Source organism: Catharus ustulatus, chromosome 1, assembly GCF_009819885.2.
Source record: "Catharus ustulatus isolate bCatUst1 chromosome 1, bCatUst1.pri.v2, whole genome shotgun sequence".
In the NCBI taxonomy this organism is placed as follows: domain Eukaryota; kingdom Metazoa; phylum Chordata; class Aves; order Passeriformes; family Turdidae; genus Catharus; species Catharus ustulatus.
The window spans coordinates 104,731,003-104,749,618 of record NC_046221.1 but is presented as its reverse complement, the minus strand read 5'-3'; the positions used below and the strand labels follow the sequence as shown (position 1 = coordinate 104,749,618).

At 35.7% G+C, this 18,616-nt stretch overlaps 1 protein-coding gene across 1 annotated transcript in view; it reads left to right on the top strand.

Annotated features, from left to right (window-relative positions):
* CDH7 (cadherin 7) overlaps positions 1-18,616 on the top strand; it is an 85,307-nt gene that overhangs the window by 30,906 nt on the left and 35,785 nt on the right. The window contains exons 3-5 of the mRNA XM_033055776.2: positions 8,190-8,484; positions 15,971-16,090; positions 18,374-18,541. Of these exons, the coding sequence (XP_032911667.1) occupies positions 8,190-8,484; positions 15,971-16,090; positions 18,374-18,541 (583 nt within the window). The remainder of the gene's footprint in view (positions 1-8,189; positions 8,485-15,970; positions 16,091-18,373; positions 18,542-18,616) is intronic.

Genomic DNA, 18,616 nt, shown 5'->3' with positions numbered 1-18,616 from the left:
ATACAATCTCTACCTATATAAAGAGCTACATTATGTAAGTATACAAGAGGAGAGAGAACACTACAGACACAACTGAATATTATTAAGAGAAAAAAATCATAGAAGTGTGACACGGATGCTCTTATCACACCAGGTTTTCAGTATTTCCTATTAATTATTCAACTCTCTAGCCTTTAGATGACAGTATCAGTTATTCCTAGGGGAACTTTTCGTCTGAACTTTGTCTTCAACCTAAAAGCCTTGAAGGCTTACCTAGATGTTAACTGGAATATTATGAAGTGAAAGTTTTGGAGTTTTAGTGCTTCTAATTTGAATTTTGTTTGAACAAGAACCATCAAGGAAATAAAGACATTTCACTGTTCCTTTTCCTCTTTAACCCCCTTTTTTGAAAGGTTGGCAAAATTAAACATTCACTTCACTTCATATGGCTGGGGTGATAAGATTATTATCCTCCTGAAGCACTGATCCACCACTTAAAAATATAAGGGCTGTATAAGGGCTTTAACTAAACTCTCCCACCAGTATTTCTGAACATTTTATTTTGGAAACCATACAGAGGAAGGAGGGAATAGTAAAACCTAACTGCTTATTTCAAGTTTGATGATGGAAGGGAATAAGTAAATTAATAAAACTTCTTGCTATTTTAGTTTCTTAGGTACAGAAACATGCATTCTGTAATAGAAAAGAAGGAGTTCAAAAACTACATTTACAAGGGAAATAAGGGTTGGTGTTTTTTTAAAGAAAAATACCTAGTTCATTCAAAGTTAGCTGACAGTTATGCTATTCTCCCTTCCCATTAATCATGTTTATTTTGTTTTCTCCCCTGGTTTCAGGACTTAAAAATCAATGGCAATTTAAATTTCAACCTCTTTTTTTGTTGTTGTTTTTGTTTTTTTTCCCCACCTCCAGATTAAACTTAATAATGCCTGCATACCTTGATTACGCATGAAACTTTATCCTCTCTGGTTTTATATACTGTTGAATGTGAAAGTGTTGGAGTTTCAAATTGCACCAAATGTCATACATTTTGACTGAAGGAGGACTATTAAGGACAATCTGTGGGATGAAAGCTGATACTCCCAAAGGGGTGTGCCTTGGTTTTACCTTGAATCTGAAATGTGTTCATTTGATAGGTAACTTCTGATGACCTCATTTGTGGTGATCCTGGGCAGATACACATATCTGCTTGTGGTCATTCACAGGGCTCTAGTATTGCCTGTGTCGAAACAAAATATGATTCAGAGGCAGACTGAGCTGAGGAAGCCTGTAGGGTCAGTGCTGAATGTGAAGAGATCTCTGAAATGTCCTGGACCTTAATTGTCTCAAGTTCTTGGGTCTTTGGTCATCTCTGAGCACTCCAGATACTGTTTTGGATATTTTAAATCAACTCAGAAGAGAAGTCTTGTCTGGGCTGACCAGATTTTCAGTAACCCTGTCACCAACAGCTTGTGTTAGATAAATATAATGTGGTTATACTGTGGTCTGCAGCATGAGACCTTGTTGTATTCCCTTGTGACTGTCTCTGCACTTTCCTGACAAAGAGCTAGTCTGAAGACAACAACACAATGCATGAAATTGCCAGTACGTCAACATGGCAAATTGTGCCACAGTGACACAGTTGTCTGTGCTGGTTCCCTACTATGCTGACAGCATTGCTGAGACAAGGAAACTCTGGCAGCATTACAAGCATATCCCTTCTGTTCAAAATCTAATTAAACATGTTGGAGTTTTGGGTATAACCATTTATATTGACTTGATCTCTTGTCCTCAGCATTATCTGTTATGCTGAAAGCACAGAATGTAGACCTGCATATTTCTCTCTGAGCCTAGGCCCATACTGTAGTTTTACATAAATTAATAAAACCAAAAGCAAACAAAAGCCCTCCAGGAGCTCCTTTATCACTTTCTCAACATTTCTTGGAGAATAGACTTTTATAAGAAAATCATTACCTACTGAATAATACTTTCACTGGTGCCTGGGTATAAAGTCAATTATATGAATCATAGGCCTTTGCTGACATCAATAAAATGTTGAGGAATCTTTTTCTTTCCCACATGACTTCTGTATTTAGACTGAAAGATAAATTTAAAAAGATGTCTTGGGCTGTTGATACTGAAATATAGATATGGTTTCAGTGTACAAGAATGATAGTGTCATGGCCCCCTCTGAAAACAATTATTATATTAGTAAATTGTGAAGCCCTTAGTCATTGTAGAAATAGGGTATGTGTACATATTAGAATTTACTGAAATATAAATTCCATTGTCTAGGTTGAATTTGAAATATAGTTATTATTTGCATTGAAATTGTTCCAAAGCACCAACACCGAACCCTTAATTATCCTGATAGCTGAGAAACACAGTGTTACGAGGGGAAGAAAAAAAAAAAGTCTTCTATAAATATCTAGATATTTAGTACTTTATGAGTCATCACAAAACACATACTAACAATGATAATCTAGGGGAAGGGATCTTGAAAACTTTGCGTATGTAACCATAGTAAATATTGACTCCAAGAAAATCCAAGAACAGCAGTTTTAAGAACCTGCAGGATGTGATGACCAAAATTTAATAGAAATGGCAAAATTGCCATTGTTTAAAAAACCCGACTTCCTTTAATCTTATTGTCATTGTTTCAAAAAACCGGCTTTCTTTAATCTTTTAGAAGTCACATATTTAATCTTTACATATACTTTTTAAGTCTACGCTGAAAAGAAGAGGGGGAAAAGGTGGCATGAAGAAAAGTTTATTCTTTCCACAATCTGTCCTCAGTTTTTTTGTGATAGTAAATTGTGGTTATAAAATAAAAAAAGAAGATTACTTCTGGCTTGGAGTTCTTTTTTTGTTTTTCCTGGTTTTTTTTGATTCTTAGTGCCATCTTGCGTTTTGTGAGGAGGCAGGAATAAAGCTGCAGTTGCATCAGTTACGTATCATCAATAACTGTGGATGCTGCATGGGGCATGAGAAGGAAGCAGTTTTCATTCTCTCCTCCCTTTCTAGTTACGTTCATAGACAGAAAGGAAGGGGTAAAGACAAGGCAACTCCTCCTTGAGAAAACTTCTCACTTCTGCAAAGAAGGGCACATCTCCTGTCTCAGAGAGCCATGAAGCTAGATTGTATTGAAACATCTAATGTCTCTCCTGTCCCTCTCTTTCTCTCCATTACTTCTGTCATTCTGTTAGTGACAAAAAAACCATCAGCTCCTCATGTTCTCTCTTCGATTTTCTTCTTTACCAATAATCTATAAACTCTGCAATGAATCATTAATCATCTTACCACAGAGAGAAACACCTCCCTAAAGGTCCACACAGACATAAATGTGTTAGGGGAGAACTTAGACTAAATTATATTGCTGTAGGGCCAAAAAATGTGAGAAAAAAAATACTCTTTATTAAAAGAGTAAAAGGATAATAGCACCTTTGCTGTTTAGTGAAGCTGACTACCTTCTTCTCTCACACATATCCAAACAAGTATTTTCTAATACTGAGAGCCTGAAAAGATTAAGTGCCTTCTCAGCTTGAATTCAGAGTCAACAGAGGGCACTCAATAAATTATCTTCTAAAGAACAAGAAAACTGAACTTTTTATGTGCATTGTCCCTCTGCCTCAAAAAGGCTTATGTGACTTTTATTACTAGACCAGTTTGCTCTCCACTCACTTCCCTAGCACGTCAAATGTTATCCTCTTGGTAAAAAATACATCATCTCTCTCTAGTGAATTGTTGCTTCCCTTTCCTGTTCTCATATACTCTTGTACATGCAGGAGATCACCCAAATCCAGAATTTTTAGAATCTTCATGTTAAATGGATGTGGTATGTAATAAAAAAGCTATAAGATCAGTATATAAGAATTGGATCTTATACTGAAAATAAGCCTAGCTGATAGCCAAGGCAAATTGGAGAGTTATCATCATGGATATTGTGTGGAGGTGGCAATGGATGAAATTAATTGAAAGCATACATCTGTCTCTATCATTCCTTTTTCTGAAACCCCAGTGTTTTATTTACAATATCTTTGGCAAACTGATTCTGAAAGAAGAATTGTCTGAAATGATCCAAAATGGAACCAGATGAGACTCACCCAGTGAATCCTTGAATCCTCCATGTCTCTTGAAACAAGAATTTGAAAGTGACTTTGTCTTGAGCCTCTCTACTTCTGAAGTCTTAATACCCATGTGCAGCTACACATTGAGCTGCAGTTCTGTCGCCTATAAGAATGGCCATGTAGAAAGTGGGAGGAGTGGGAAAGACAAGCTAGCAGATGGCACAGCCATAGATGCCTTCTGGAACCTTCTTGTAAAGTACTACTGTCCTGAGGACTAATATAATTCTATGTAATTGTTGCTAAATTAACAACAAGAACAAATAAAAATTGCAGGTCTTATTACTTCGTATATTTCTTGTATTAAAAAAAGAGGTAAAAAGTACCCCAAAGCATCGACAAAAGCAAACAAGAAAACCTGAAAATGACAAAAAATATACAAAGTGTTTTCTAAAGACAAAATTATATGGAACATTTTACTTCTCACTTCCTGAAATGTTAAATTAAAGAGTTGGAACCGAAGGTAGTTTGCGGTCATGTTTGTTAGTATCAGAGCTGTGAATATAATACAGGACATTCAAAAATGTTGTTTGTAGCTGCAAAGCATTGATGCCTCTGCATTAATGACTTTGAAGATTATTGTATGGACAAATTATATTGTGGGAAACTGAAATATAGGTGACATAAAAACCGCATCAAAATTCTCGATATTTTCGGCAAAGTGCATTTTTTTCCTTTTTGCATTGTTCTCTTGTACTGTACTTTTAAAATATCTCAGATCTCCTCTAAAATTCATATAAAAGTGTTGCAAAAAGCTCTTTGGAGTGCTTTACACTGAATTGATTGTTCTATAGTGCCAAAGACTACAAAACTAAATCTTGAGATACATCACTTTCCTGGGGTTAAGTAGGTAGATAATGGTACATTACTAATTTGAACATGGGCCAGCATAGTTTTTAAATGCTTAGCAGAACAAAGTTTTAATAAAAGATACAAAGAAGTTTGCGGTTCCAGAGCCTTAACCTTGGAATAACAAAGGTCCTCACTAATCACTTTACTAATCCATGCGGTAGCAGTTTTCTTACCAAGGCATCGTTCCAAAATGTGGCTCCTGTTCAGCATTTCACTCCAGGTCACCAGCCACTGTAGTGCAATCCATGAGGAGATTTATGGACCTCAAAGCGGAACTCCTTAAAGAACAATGTGTTGTTAATCAGTAAGCCACTGAGTGAGCAAATGCTGAAGCCACAGAATTTCTTCTTTCTCTGGGATGTGAAAGTCTTGCTCAGTGTATCTTCAAGGATTTACTGGCCTCTCCCCTGAAGGTGTCTCTCTTTTTTTTTTTTTTTTTTTCTTTTTTTTGCTTTTTTTTCCCAAAGTAGTGCTGGTTAGTTATTTGGGATAGGGCTGGATGTAGATAGAAGGTGAAAGGTGGGCTGTGCAGCCCTGCAGTTTGAGACCACTGCAGTGTGCTGATGGGCACAGCTCCATCCCCATGGGACAGCACTGTGCTGCCCTCAGCAACTGAGATATGGAAATTTTTCTTTCTCTGCTTGATGAGATTTAGTTGTACATCTCTTACATTGAGAAAATCGCTTTGCCTGATGAACTGCTGGGTATGCTGGTGTCCTCTGCTTTTCTCTCATCCAGCATCCATCCTAAAGTATGCCAGAAAAGGTGGAACAGCTTTTACAGGGAGAATGTGAGAGTCTCAGCCAACATAGAAAGACCAGATAGAATATGGGGTATGGAGAAAACAGAATCACTTAAGAAAGACAAAGGCATAGAATCTTTGTATCCCATATCCTCAGGTCTTGTGTAATGTGTTCGACATTTCAGCCTAGACTGTAAGATTCTGGCTGTGTAGAGAAAGCCACACAGCTCCTCTATAGCACACAGGAGACTTATGCACCCTGAAGTAGGTATTAGAGAAAGAAAAGGGAAGGAAAAAAGGTCAAACAAAATCAAAGACAAGTTAAACAGATTCTTACTTGCACAGGCCACTGCTCCTCTGTAGGGAAGATGGATACTTTTTCAGTCAAGTTTTAAAAAGCATTGAAAGCCCCAGCTGTCAGATGTGTGAGCTGAACAGAGGTATGATTTTTTCAATAAATCCCAGCCATTAGGACTGAGGAATACACAGTACTGTGGATCTGGAAAGAACCTGAATGTGAAATACATTTTACCTTGGCCTGCTCACAGTGCCTGCAGTGTTTATTTCTGAATGTGCAGAGAAATACGTCTTTAAATGGTCAGGGAACTCCACCAAAGAAATCTCAGGCTTGTTTAGGTGTCTCTGGATTTAGGTAGCAGCAGAATAAGGATAAAACATATTTCAAAATAATGTGACTAATCTCATTTAGACACCCTACTTCTGTTTTTCTAATCCAGTCCAAAGCTCCAGATTCCATTTCTTTCTTAAAAGAGAGTAGTGCACTGTAATTGCATAAGTATGAGATGTCCAAACAGAGTAAGTGAAATAATGTGTAAGAAATAGGCAGCTTTTTATCCAACTGAAAAATTCAAAACTGAGCATGAATATTTCCCTACTGAAATAGGAAAAGATTTTGCAGCTGTGCTAAATCATGCCCAAGATAACAATTTTCTGCATGTATTTGGGAAGTGAATACTGTCACAGTGGTACTCCTAACTGAGAGAAAAAAGTATGTGATGGAAATTGTGATGATGATGATGATGGTGATGACAATGGACTTACCTCCAAACTCAAGATAACATGGAAGTAGGACAGGTACAAAGAAGATATGAGATAGAAAAATCCAAGCATGTTTAACATTGTCTTCAACTATTTTCAAGTTAATCCACTTTTAGCAAGCAAGAAAGTAGTTTAAATTTTACTGATATTCTTTTCACTTACACGATATGAAATATATCTTAGGTGCATGTTACTATAACATGATATCCCGATCAATTACATTCTTGATACAAGTTTGAGAAGTATGTCAAAGGTGTTTGGATCTGTGTTCTGTAACAGGAAAATGAAACTCAGTGGACATAAAAGAGCTAGAAAAGCTGCGGAATCTTGCTCTTTAAGTTAAAATACCTTGAATGATGAGGGAAAAAAATTTCTTTCTGTAAATCTATCTTGCCTTTCTAATGGAAGATACATTTTGACCTACTGAAGTATATTTCTTGTGTGTCTACTAAAAGTAGTTCCAGGAAACCTGCACCTGCCTTTCAATTCTGTGTGCTTTCAAAAGTGCCAGGACATCTTGGTCTTCCTCAGAGTCTGCATTTTTCTGTAATTAGATAATGGAAATCAAGATATGGAAGTGAAGAATTGAAGTTACAGGCCCATCAGATAGTAGTGCACAATTTATCAACCAGTACATTTTACCTCATTTTATGGAATCATAGGATATGCTGAGCTGGAAGGGACCCATCATGATAATCAAGTCCAACCCTGACCCTGCACAGGAAGCCACAAGAGTCACACTGTGTACCTGAGAGCATTGTCCAAACACTTCTTGAACTCTGTTGGGCTTGGTGCTGTGACCACTTCCCTGGGGAGCCTGTTCCAGTGCCCAACCACCCTCTGGGTGAAAAACTTTCCTGCTATCCAATCTAAACCTCCCTTTACTTAGTTTTATGCCATTCTCTTGAATTTTGTCACTGGTCATGAGAGTGAAGAGATCAGTACTTGCCCTGCTGCTTTCCCTTATGAGGAGCCTTTGACATGTTTTACTTTTCTCTGCAGTAAACACTGAGAAAATCCGTAAATGCACACAAGAGCAAACACACACTGACATTAAGTTTATAGTGACATTTGCTTGAAGTCTCACCCTTCAGTGGTATTATAAACTGAAGTGCAATGTGGTTAAATTCAGGTAGGAATAAAGTCGCAGTTATGATCATCTGTGTGTGTGTGCTTGCCTGTGTAAAAGTCTGGCATGAGAAAAGTGGGATTGTTTGCAGGAAAGAATGAAGTTTTTTTGCTTAAAGGAACAACTTTGATTTGAAAAGTAGATTCTAACAGTCCCTCACATGCTCTATGTGATAAACATTTAGCTTATATTTCCAGGAACAACAAAATTTCATGTACTACTGCTCAACATAGGAATTATTTTTACATATTTCCATGCCACTGACTCTCTTGTAAGTTAATCTCATCTCTCATCAATTTTTCACCAGCTTCACTCTGATGTTGATAAAGGAGATGGTTCCATCAAATACATCTTGTCAGGCGAAGGGGCAAGTTCCATTTTCATTATTGATGAGAACACGGGGGATATTCATGCTACAAAGAGGCTGGATCGAGAGGAGCAGGCCTACTACACGCTCCGAGCACAAGCACTAGATAGGCTCACTAATAAACCCGTGGAGCCAGAGTCTGAGTTCGTCATTAAGATTCAGGACATCAATGACAATGAGCCAAAATTTCTGGATGGCCCCTACACTGCTGGAGTTCCTGAGATGTCTCCTGTGGGTAAGTCCAAAATACACTGTTGGTGTTGTGGGAGATTTGTTCCTATTGCCTTTTTAAAAGTTTCATTATTTTTTACTGTTTCACTCTAAGCTACTTAATTATCTATGAGGCACCTGCAACAGTTAGATATTTCAAGACTTAACTGGAAATAACATGCAAGATTAAGTATTTACCCTTTCAAAAATGTTGTGAAACTCAAATAGCTATGCAAAGATTCAGATAACCATTTTATGGTGCATTTCTCATTCCAGGGCCCAGAGGCTTTGTTTTGTAATTCCCATTAACAGTAATAAGTTTCACACCTATGTTACGGTACTCAGAGGTTATAATTTATAATTTATAGTTTCGTTCAGATAAGGTGTGTTCTTAAGAAACTCTTCAAATTCCTTCTATTGAATACATAATCTTTTTTGTAAGTTTTGCACATTTTAGTAATATTTATTGGGTATTTTTTTCTTACACAGAAATACCATTTTCTGGGGAACATAGGCAAGCATCACGAACTGTGGTACAACTTGAGATAGTTCAAAATTCTACTGAAATCAGAGAGGAATGGGTTCAGACCCTTTGTTGGAAACTAAGAAATGTTTCCTGATGTTTCCTGAGTTTGAATTAGGGAAGAATTTCAAAAGCAAATCCACTATCTCTTTATTCTAAAGTGACCCAATGGTCATCCATTGTCAGGTGCCACTGTTCCTCTGAAAGCTGACTCTTTCAGACCAGATTAAGGCATGGCCCAGAGATGTTTTGGTAAATGTTACTTTAAGATGAAATTATAAATGCAAGCACAAAAAACCCCAAACCAATCCAAACCCAACCAACCAACCAACCAACCAACCAACCAACCAACCAACCAAAACAAAAACAAACAAAAAATATACCCCCCAACAGCAAAAAGCCAAACCAAACAAAAAAAACCCCCACAAATTTCTTTACTGCACTAGGTATAGGGAAAGGCTCCCTTCAGCTTGGGAGAGTTCTGTGGTGATTGAAATAAAGATTTTCTTTTCTTGACTGATTTTAAACCCCATTAAAATATGATACTCTTACAGTAAGGCTGTGCATAAACTTTGCTATAATTTCCTCAGTATGATCTCCTGTGGTTTTGAATGTTAAACAATGCATCTAAATTGGACCTAGAGAGAGAAAAATAATCTTCCCTACCTAAGTGCCCTGCAGCAATCAGTAGCAAACATTGCTTATATATTTGAAACTCAGTTTAGGAGTCAATAGAAGATAAGTAAAACATTGCTAATGAGTTTTCTATACATTTATTTTATTAAGCAGTGAACAATGACAATATTTCTCATTGATACTTGGCATTTTCTCATTGTCACTCGAGCACTACGTGGATGGCTGAAGAGGCAATATTAGCCTTGGAAGAAAGACAAACACCACAGCTTTTGCAGAGTAATAGGGAGGAGATGAAGTTGTGATATATTGCTGGAAACTTTTTACTTCTAAACTTTGAAAAAATCTAGACAACAGACAATCTAAAACTGGAAAGCCTAAATAATGCACTACAAACATATGTTGTCTTAAATACATTTTTTTTTTTCTTGATTAAGTTGCCCCTTTTATTTTAGAATAAGATTATTTAAGTAAGATGTAACATGCAGCAACTATTAATTTTTTTTTCACTTTTGTCTTATGACCTGAAAAGAAATTATCTCCATATTTCACTTTTGCATTTATCGCCTCTGTCTTTTCTTGCACTGGCAAATTGATGTACAGACAACTACTACAGATATATGAGTTTTACCTACACCTACAAATCCGTGCCTCTACTCCTTCCTATGCTCCATTTGTTCCAAAAATATATTGGAAATCAATCTATGGGGAGTGCACTGTGTGCAGTGGAGAATATATGGACTCTTTTCCAAAATGAGCTGCTTTGCATATTTTGTTGAATCTTTACATCATAAAGGAGTAAAAGAAATTCTCTCCCATATGGACCATACAACACCAAAAGTATTTTCAATTCAAGGGAAGTATTATGCAAAATTATTAAAAGAGACTTGTGCACTCTCTGAGATTTTTATCAACTAAGGGTGGTTTCACATTCATGAACTTCCTGAAACTTCACATTTTAAACATCTTCATGATTAGTATCACCCACCTACCAAATGCTGCATTGTTACAGAGTTAAGGATTACCATGAAATTCCTTTGTCACACTTTCTTGCATTTTGTCTTACATAGTTACAGCAATTCATACTTTATTCATATAACATAATTTTTAATTAATCACCTAGAGCATCCATGAAATATTAAGGAGATACAAAGTATCTCTCTCATATTTTGTTTAAAGTTATATCCATGACAAGGATTTTTAATTGGATATTAAAGAAAATGAAAGCGATCACAGGATTATAAACCCAAATTAATTATAAAGCTAGGAAAATATAACCTTTAACCTACAGGCTGGTTATGCAAGTATAATGTTTCTGTATTTTATTTGACAAATATTTTTGGACATTATCTAAGGCTAATTGAAGTCAACCTCTTCTTTTATTTGAAATGACTTCAGGTCAGGTTCAAATTATATTTGGGTCAGGCCCAATTATATTGATTATCCTGAACAGAGTAAATATCTTGATGGTTTGTAAATCTCTTGATGGCTTGTAAATCTATTCATGACAAAACCATCAAAGATATGGCTTATCTGAAAATCATAAGGATTTGCTTTTGTTGTATTTTTTTTAAAGCATACCTAGTACTTAAAAAACTGAGCAACATTATATTTCAAACAAAAGGACACTGGTCTGTTTGAGTTATAGTCAAGGGAAGTAGGAGTGAGAATTCCAATGCCAACATAGTTTTAGGTTTGTTTAATTTTCTCTGCTTTCCAGCCATATCAGCAGCGTTGCTTGTTACCCAGCACAACAAATATTTTTCTTGCCATGTTTATTACCCCTGACTGAAATGGATAGAAATATATGAATTATATAAAAAGAAAGCAAAAGCACTGTATGAGGCTCAAATCATCGATTCAGTGTGTTGTGGGCTTTGAGAGCCTGCATCAAGTGTCTCTCTCCAAGCACACGCCTCCTCTGCTTTCCTCTGTCTGACTTTGCTGCTTAGTTGGGACCATTCTTGAGATTCTTCACCAACTGAAGGGAATATAATGAGGCTGTGGGAGAGGAGGGAGGAGGTGAAGAGGGTTCTGACTCTCCCTTTCACACTCCTGGAGGGGAAAGGCTGTGGAGGCGTTGCTGCATCAGCTGTGGGTAAGACCCAGTGGTAGAAGCATGGAAATACCAGCCTGTACTGAGCAGAATCAGTCTGGATTGTTGTATGTAAGGATTATGCAGGAATTCTGGATAACGTGATAGTAAAGGTGCTTAATGCTTTTAGTAGCAGCTGATATTGTGTAGAAATGTGATGCCATCATAGAATTGTTTTGTTTTGTGTGTTAGACATAATACACATTGTTAATTGATATAAATTAATACTTTTAAAAACTGACTGCCTAAAAACTCTATTTTCAATTTGTTAATATGGCTAAAATTCAATTGATTAGAGTTTGTGAAGTTTCAAAACTAGGCATTTGTTAAATTAATCTAGTTTTAGAAACCAGTTTTCTTTTGAATGATCTCACAAATATTAAAAAAAGAAGTCACAGAATAATTTCTCATAAAATATTATTTCAAAATTTACATAAAATATACTGCAAGTTACTTTCAAGCTTTCTAAAAAGCTCTGTAGAGATTTCTAAACTGATACACTTAGAGATTCAAAATGGATTCCTTCAAAGGATCTCCAACTCAAATTCAACAACCAGTTTAGCTTTTCCTCTTTTTATTGCAGAGAATGTCTATCTCTGCACTGTGTCAGGAACGTTGTTGAACCTTGATTAGGCTAAATTTAAGTACAAATAAAATTCTTAATTCAAGATCCTCTCTGCAAATATCCTCGCGTCCTTTTACCTTAATATCAGTGTAATAGATCAAACTCTAAGATTGCTGTAATTGAGTAATATCTACCTATATCTATTAAATATTATTACAAATTATCTTAAAAATTCTGGAAAACAAAACCAGAGATCTGTGCCAGTCACATAGAATTAAATCTTTTACTAGCTACCATAAAAGAAAAAATTAAGTGGAACACTTTGATAAGCAACACATATTTTTTTCTCAGTACTTGCTACAACAGCTGAAAAAGTTTATGAAGTTGCTGCATGTTGAATTCTTTTTAATGAACTGATACTCAATCTTTGTTAAGAAGACAACTGTAGAGAAAGATAATTTTAAAAGAAACCATATAGAAAAGAGAAAGCTATTTTTAAATAAATAATTCATATTTATTTTTTCAACCCATATAAAATACACAAACTGTAACTAATATTTTAAATAATAGTTGAAAAGCTGCAGTTTATATTAAGTCACTAATGAAAGTTTGGGGTAGGGTCAATGTCCTGTCTGCACTTGCACTCCAGGGCTCTGAACAATAGTGACTAAACAAGATTTATTGGAACACTCATTTTGTTGGATGGAATAAATGTGTGGTAGCATTTGTTGAATGTCCCTGTTTCCTGTAACTTTGGATGCATGTAAGACAGCTGACTGTCTGTGCTAGAGAGTAAGGCAAAGCATTCATGGATGCAAAGAAGAAAATTTCAGTGCAGGAACACAAACTCTACTAAGATGATGTACTTGGGACTGCGATGCAACTACCCATTTCTCCTCACACTTTTAGATTTATTATCTATAAGTAATTATAAGTGCTTATTATCCATAAGTATCCCCACAGCTTTGTTTTGGGGTTTTTCAAAAGTAAGTGTTTTAATTTGACATCAATCCACTGCAGAAAGACTAGGACAGCAGTGCATGTCAATTATACTCTGAAGGAATTCCTGTTCTTCAAGAGCAATCTGCTTCTTCTGGAAAAAATCTCTGGAAACCCTCAAATACAGGTCTTTCTTTGCATTTTGTCTCCTTGGAATAGTTTTCCTACACATAGGACTTTTCACGTAGTTAGAATACCTTTTGTTATCTTGCATATTTTTTTAAAAAATGTGCAGAAATCTCCTTCTCAACATGGGGATTCAGAAGCTCATTTTTTTTGTGTGCAATTAGTAAAGAAATAATGAAAATAACATGGTTTTCAGATCTTTCCCCCACTGATGTTTAAAAGAAGTTGATTAGCACAGAGGAACTGGAAAAGTATCATTGTTTTTTAGTTACCGATTGCATTTAAATGGAATTATTGCAGAAAGATTTGATGTCAAAATTTCTACTTAAAAAACACCCCTTTCTGGAGGATTCGTGTGTTTTAGGAGAGAGAAAATCTAAGTCAGATAATGACTTTATTCATCTCCTGGAATGTAGAGGGTTTATTTGCTGCATCAATAGATTTTTACAGCAAACAAGCACTTCTAAACTTGCAGCATTTAGAAAACGTCTGTGCTGAGACTGCAGAGCTTGTAATTTCTTTGATCCTGTATTGGTCTGGGGCCCTTGAAAGCAGCAAGAGCAGGGGGCAAAGATGTAACTGAATGTGAGGTTTATAAGCACTTTTGCCAATATTTGCAGACATTGTAAGCTTCACTGGCAGGGCTTAGTGACTTTGTAAGTGCGGTGAGCGTGGCTTGCACAAAGAACACAGGATGTCAAATAGTCATTATGATACCCTTGTTCTCAAAAGCTGGATAGACTTTGGCAGGTTTAAAGTAGGTCCCTGTATGAAATTACATTATAGAGTAATCTGTAAAATCACTTTGACATACTGAATCAAAGCTCTTAGTTACTGGTGAACAGAAAATGGATGTATTTTAAGTCCCACAACTGATAAATGACTTGATGGATTAACTACCGATTTTCATTTTAAACTTTCCATCTACTTAATAGTTGCATGTGAAATTTCAGGTTGGGAAGAACCTTTTCCCTGTCCAAAAATATTAGACAGGTCACAAGAGTGAAAAATTGCATTTAAATAGAATAGCAACCATACTACTTTGTCATGGATACTTCAGGAATAGAGATCAGGAATGTGGGCTAACTAGGCCATAACCTGAATAAATTTGTCTTACAAATTATCATTTCTGGTCAGAATTCTTTCAAGCAGGACCCATCCTTTATTCTCCATTTTATGGAGGCCTGCACTTAATCCTCTCTCCAAACTTTCAGCCTAGTCCCAGGCTCCATTTATGATGTTCTACTTAACTGAGAATGGAAAAGATGAGGAAAATAGATGGGAGATATACTATATAAGATGAATTTCAGAACTTTCTCCCATTTCCTGAAAATTACAAGTAAAACTGACTAGAATATTATTTATGTTAAGTTCATCCTGGAGACTTGCTATTGCGGATTGTTCTTAAAAAGTGATTTCAAGACTTGCTGGTTTCATTTTCACAGTACAAAAATGTGTCCTTTCAGAAAATGAACACTGTATTTAACAAATGCTTTTCTCTAATCATGCGCCTAAATAAAATCTATAAAGCAATCTGATCTTCTCTTGAGGACCTTTACTAGGCATCTGTCAATTTGCAATCTCACCTTCAGATGGGTCCCTGGTCTGTTAAATGGAAGGTCTGAATATTCCAGAAAATTTTTGAGTGAGAAAACATAATCCCTTCTGTCGATCAAGGGGTGGTGACCATGGCCAAGGCCCTGGCTCCCGAGTGTTCTTTTTATTCAGTTCTCAGCATAAACCATGAAAGCCATTGTCTAGAATAAAGGAAGTGGGAACTGACATGGAGAACATAATGAATAGGAACTGGATGCAGAATGAGGTCCTCAAAAAATACAATCCTCTTGTTAGCCAGTTGGAAATTTTGCTTTCTTATTTCTGTCAACATAGAAAAATTTTTTGCTCAACGAATCTTTATGCAATAGATTACCACAATTGATACTGCAGATATATTGAAGGAAATTAGTATTGCAGACTATTGAAAGAAATTACTGATTTTTAAAGGAATTTAGAGATAGCTCTCACCAGGTATTCTCTGAGCTGAGAAAGAAGCTCTTCAGCCATCTCTTTATGAAGTAAATAATTTTATAGACTAACAATAACTTTGTGTACATTTATTAAAATTTGTAAAACATATATATATATATATAGTATGTTTGAGTCATTGCAATTTCAACATGCAGACTTCTCTTAAAAGGAAAGCTACTACTACTACTACTGCATTTTATATTCAAACAACTTCATGCTTCACCATCATTATGCAGAAATTTTGCTGACATATCCTCCACCAAGCAAGGGCAGAGATGGAGAGGAGGAGCTAATGAGTAACATGGTTTTTACTGCTGTGAGTCAATGCCTGTGGCTATTTGGGGAGATGGAATTCTGTAATAGCTGATACTACTGGTTTAGAAATAGAACCTGATACACTAAACAGAGTCAGCGTGGAAATGATGAACAGTTGTGAAAAAACCACCTCACTGTTCCAGATATATACTGGCATGGCTTATTGAGTAAGTGTAGCTCAGATTTTTCTATCTTTCATGTGCAATAGTCCCTCAAACATTTTACAGGTACCTCTGTGGTTCAAGTGACTGCCACGGATGCAGATGATCCTACTTACGGCAACAGTGCTCGTGTGGTTTACAGCATATTGCAAGGACAGCCTTACTTCTCTGTGGAGCCCAAAACAGGTAAATTTACATAAACCCTTTGCAGTAATGCAGAGATAAAGAGGAAAACGTGCATTAAAACTTGCTAGATACTTATTAATATGACCTCTTAGTTAATTGAATACATTTGGGTTTTGTTGATCTTTTAAACTCTTATTCTTTAGAATAGATTATGAAAGCCACACATCTGAGTTATGCAATAAACAACTTTGCTGGAATAGAATTTATTATCTTTTCAGTCTACTATCTGCTTGGTCTGCTGCCAGATTTCATCTCTCTTATCAGTGAAAATTTCAAAATTCATTGAACATTTTTTTTCACTTTTCAGAAATATCTAAATGTCACATAGTCAGATTCCATAAGAATATATTTAAGGCACAATTACTCTCCATTCTACTTTTCAAACTAAAGTTTTTTTTGTGGGAAATGAGTTCTTTCTTTATTAATTTGAAGAAGAAAACGCTGTGCTTCTTATGCTTACCAGATATAATATTTTGCTACCACTTTCAAAGCATATTACTGGTGAAATTTTGCAATTTTCTTTAAATTTTGTGAATATTTTTAAGCCATAACCAAATGCAACCTTTATTCCTCTGTTGGTCTAAGTATTGCCCATTCTACTGTATCATTACATAAAGCAGGAAAGTAGTTTCTTGCTCTGCTCATTTCAGTTTACTGGTTGGGCCTTCACTTATGCCTACAAGGAGAAGAGTTATAATCTTCATTTTGGATATAACCAAGCTGAGGCAAAAGAGAAGAAAAATATTTACCCTTTTTATCATAAACAACCTGTGATGTGAATCAGACCCAAATGTTAAGACCAAAAGGTCACACTCTATTCAACAACATCTAAATTTGCTGAAATAAGTACTATAATAATCTTCATATTGCAACAGATCCATGTTCAACAGGGATATATAGCACTGTCCTTTTCCCTCCAAAGAGTGTGATTTATAGTTGTTTTTCTGTTTCTCCCTCTCCATGTGTGTTTATGTACCATGTATGTTGTGATAATGACTGCTGACAGCCCTTGAACAATAATATGGAGTTTCTGCTAAATAAATATCTTGAAGAATTCAGACTGAAATGTTTGCATACATTTTCATCACTTTGATGTGATACTCAAATTTCCCGTGTTCATGACAGCTTGCTTCCAAATGATTAGGTAACTTTGCCTGGTAATTTAACTACGACAGAAAAACAAGAACACTAAGAAAAGCAAGGTAGAAACAATAACATTATTAAATTGTATATTAATGGTATTTTATGTGTCTTGTAAAATGGGTAAAATAGTGCCAGGCAGTCTGTGAAATAAATGTTTCAAACCAGAAGTGATTAATGGCAAGTCCAGCATTCATAAGGAAAAAAAGAAATAAAACTCTAAGCAAACATTCAACAAATAGCATATGAAGAGATATGTGTCCCAATGTGCCTCTTCTTTATTTAGTTTGTTTATGTTTCTTTTACTGCTGACACTAAGTGCTGGAGGAGCAAACGGCTGCCTCTCTGGAAATCAGGGTTAGCAGCTGTACTATGTACTGAGCATGAAATATTCATAAAATCATCATATTTTGAGAAGGCATATTTATTTTTTGGTATATATCAGTGTAGCTGAAGGGATGAAACATGGAATTTTCTTCTAGTTTTCATTTCATGTCAATTAATTGCAAATTAATTAATTATGCGATCATGAAATGGACATAACAAAAAAACTTCAGATATATATATATATATATATCTATTTCATTAATACATAAAAAAATCTCTTAATTATGCCAATGATTTAAAAGTGGATATTGATAAGCCCGATATATAGCAAAATAAGACAATTTCATATATCTGCAAAGTGTGGCATGTTATCTGTATTGGTAAGAGCTAATGTCTTGAATGGGTATTCAAAAGACATTGAAATTAATGTTGACATTAGAATTTTAAAAATGAATGCAGAATATTTTGTTATTCATAGCTCTAAAAGAGTGGGAAATCAAATACAGAAGATTACGTTTTCCAGGTATTGTTACCCAAGACATTATGAAGACTAGTTCAGGGAGAAGATGCTTGAAAAACACAATCATGCACACCATTAACCAGTGAATCTAGTACTAAATAAAAATTGGTGTGTTTGGTGACTATTTAAAATAAGATTATGGTATGTCTGTGCAACTCCTGGTCAAAACCTGTTATATTTGTGTTGGAATAAATTCCTTCTACTCTTGCTGCAACCACTGATCCTGTCTTACCTTTTAAAGGCAAACTGAGCCTCCACAGTAGCGTATATTTGCTTGTGTTGTTGTCTTTCTGCAGGTGTTATCAAGACTGCTCTTCCAAATATGGACAGAGAAGCTAAGGACCAGTACCTCTTAGTTATCCAGGCAAAGGACATGGTTGGGCAGAATGGGGGATTGTCAGGGACTACATCTGTCACTGTCACCCTGACTGATGTTAATGACAACCCGCCCCGCTTTCCACGCAGTAAGTTACTTTGGAAATACATGACTTGTAATATTATTCCTAGACATTGCTACTTTCTTTACACACTGTGCTATT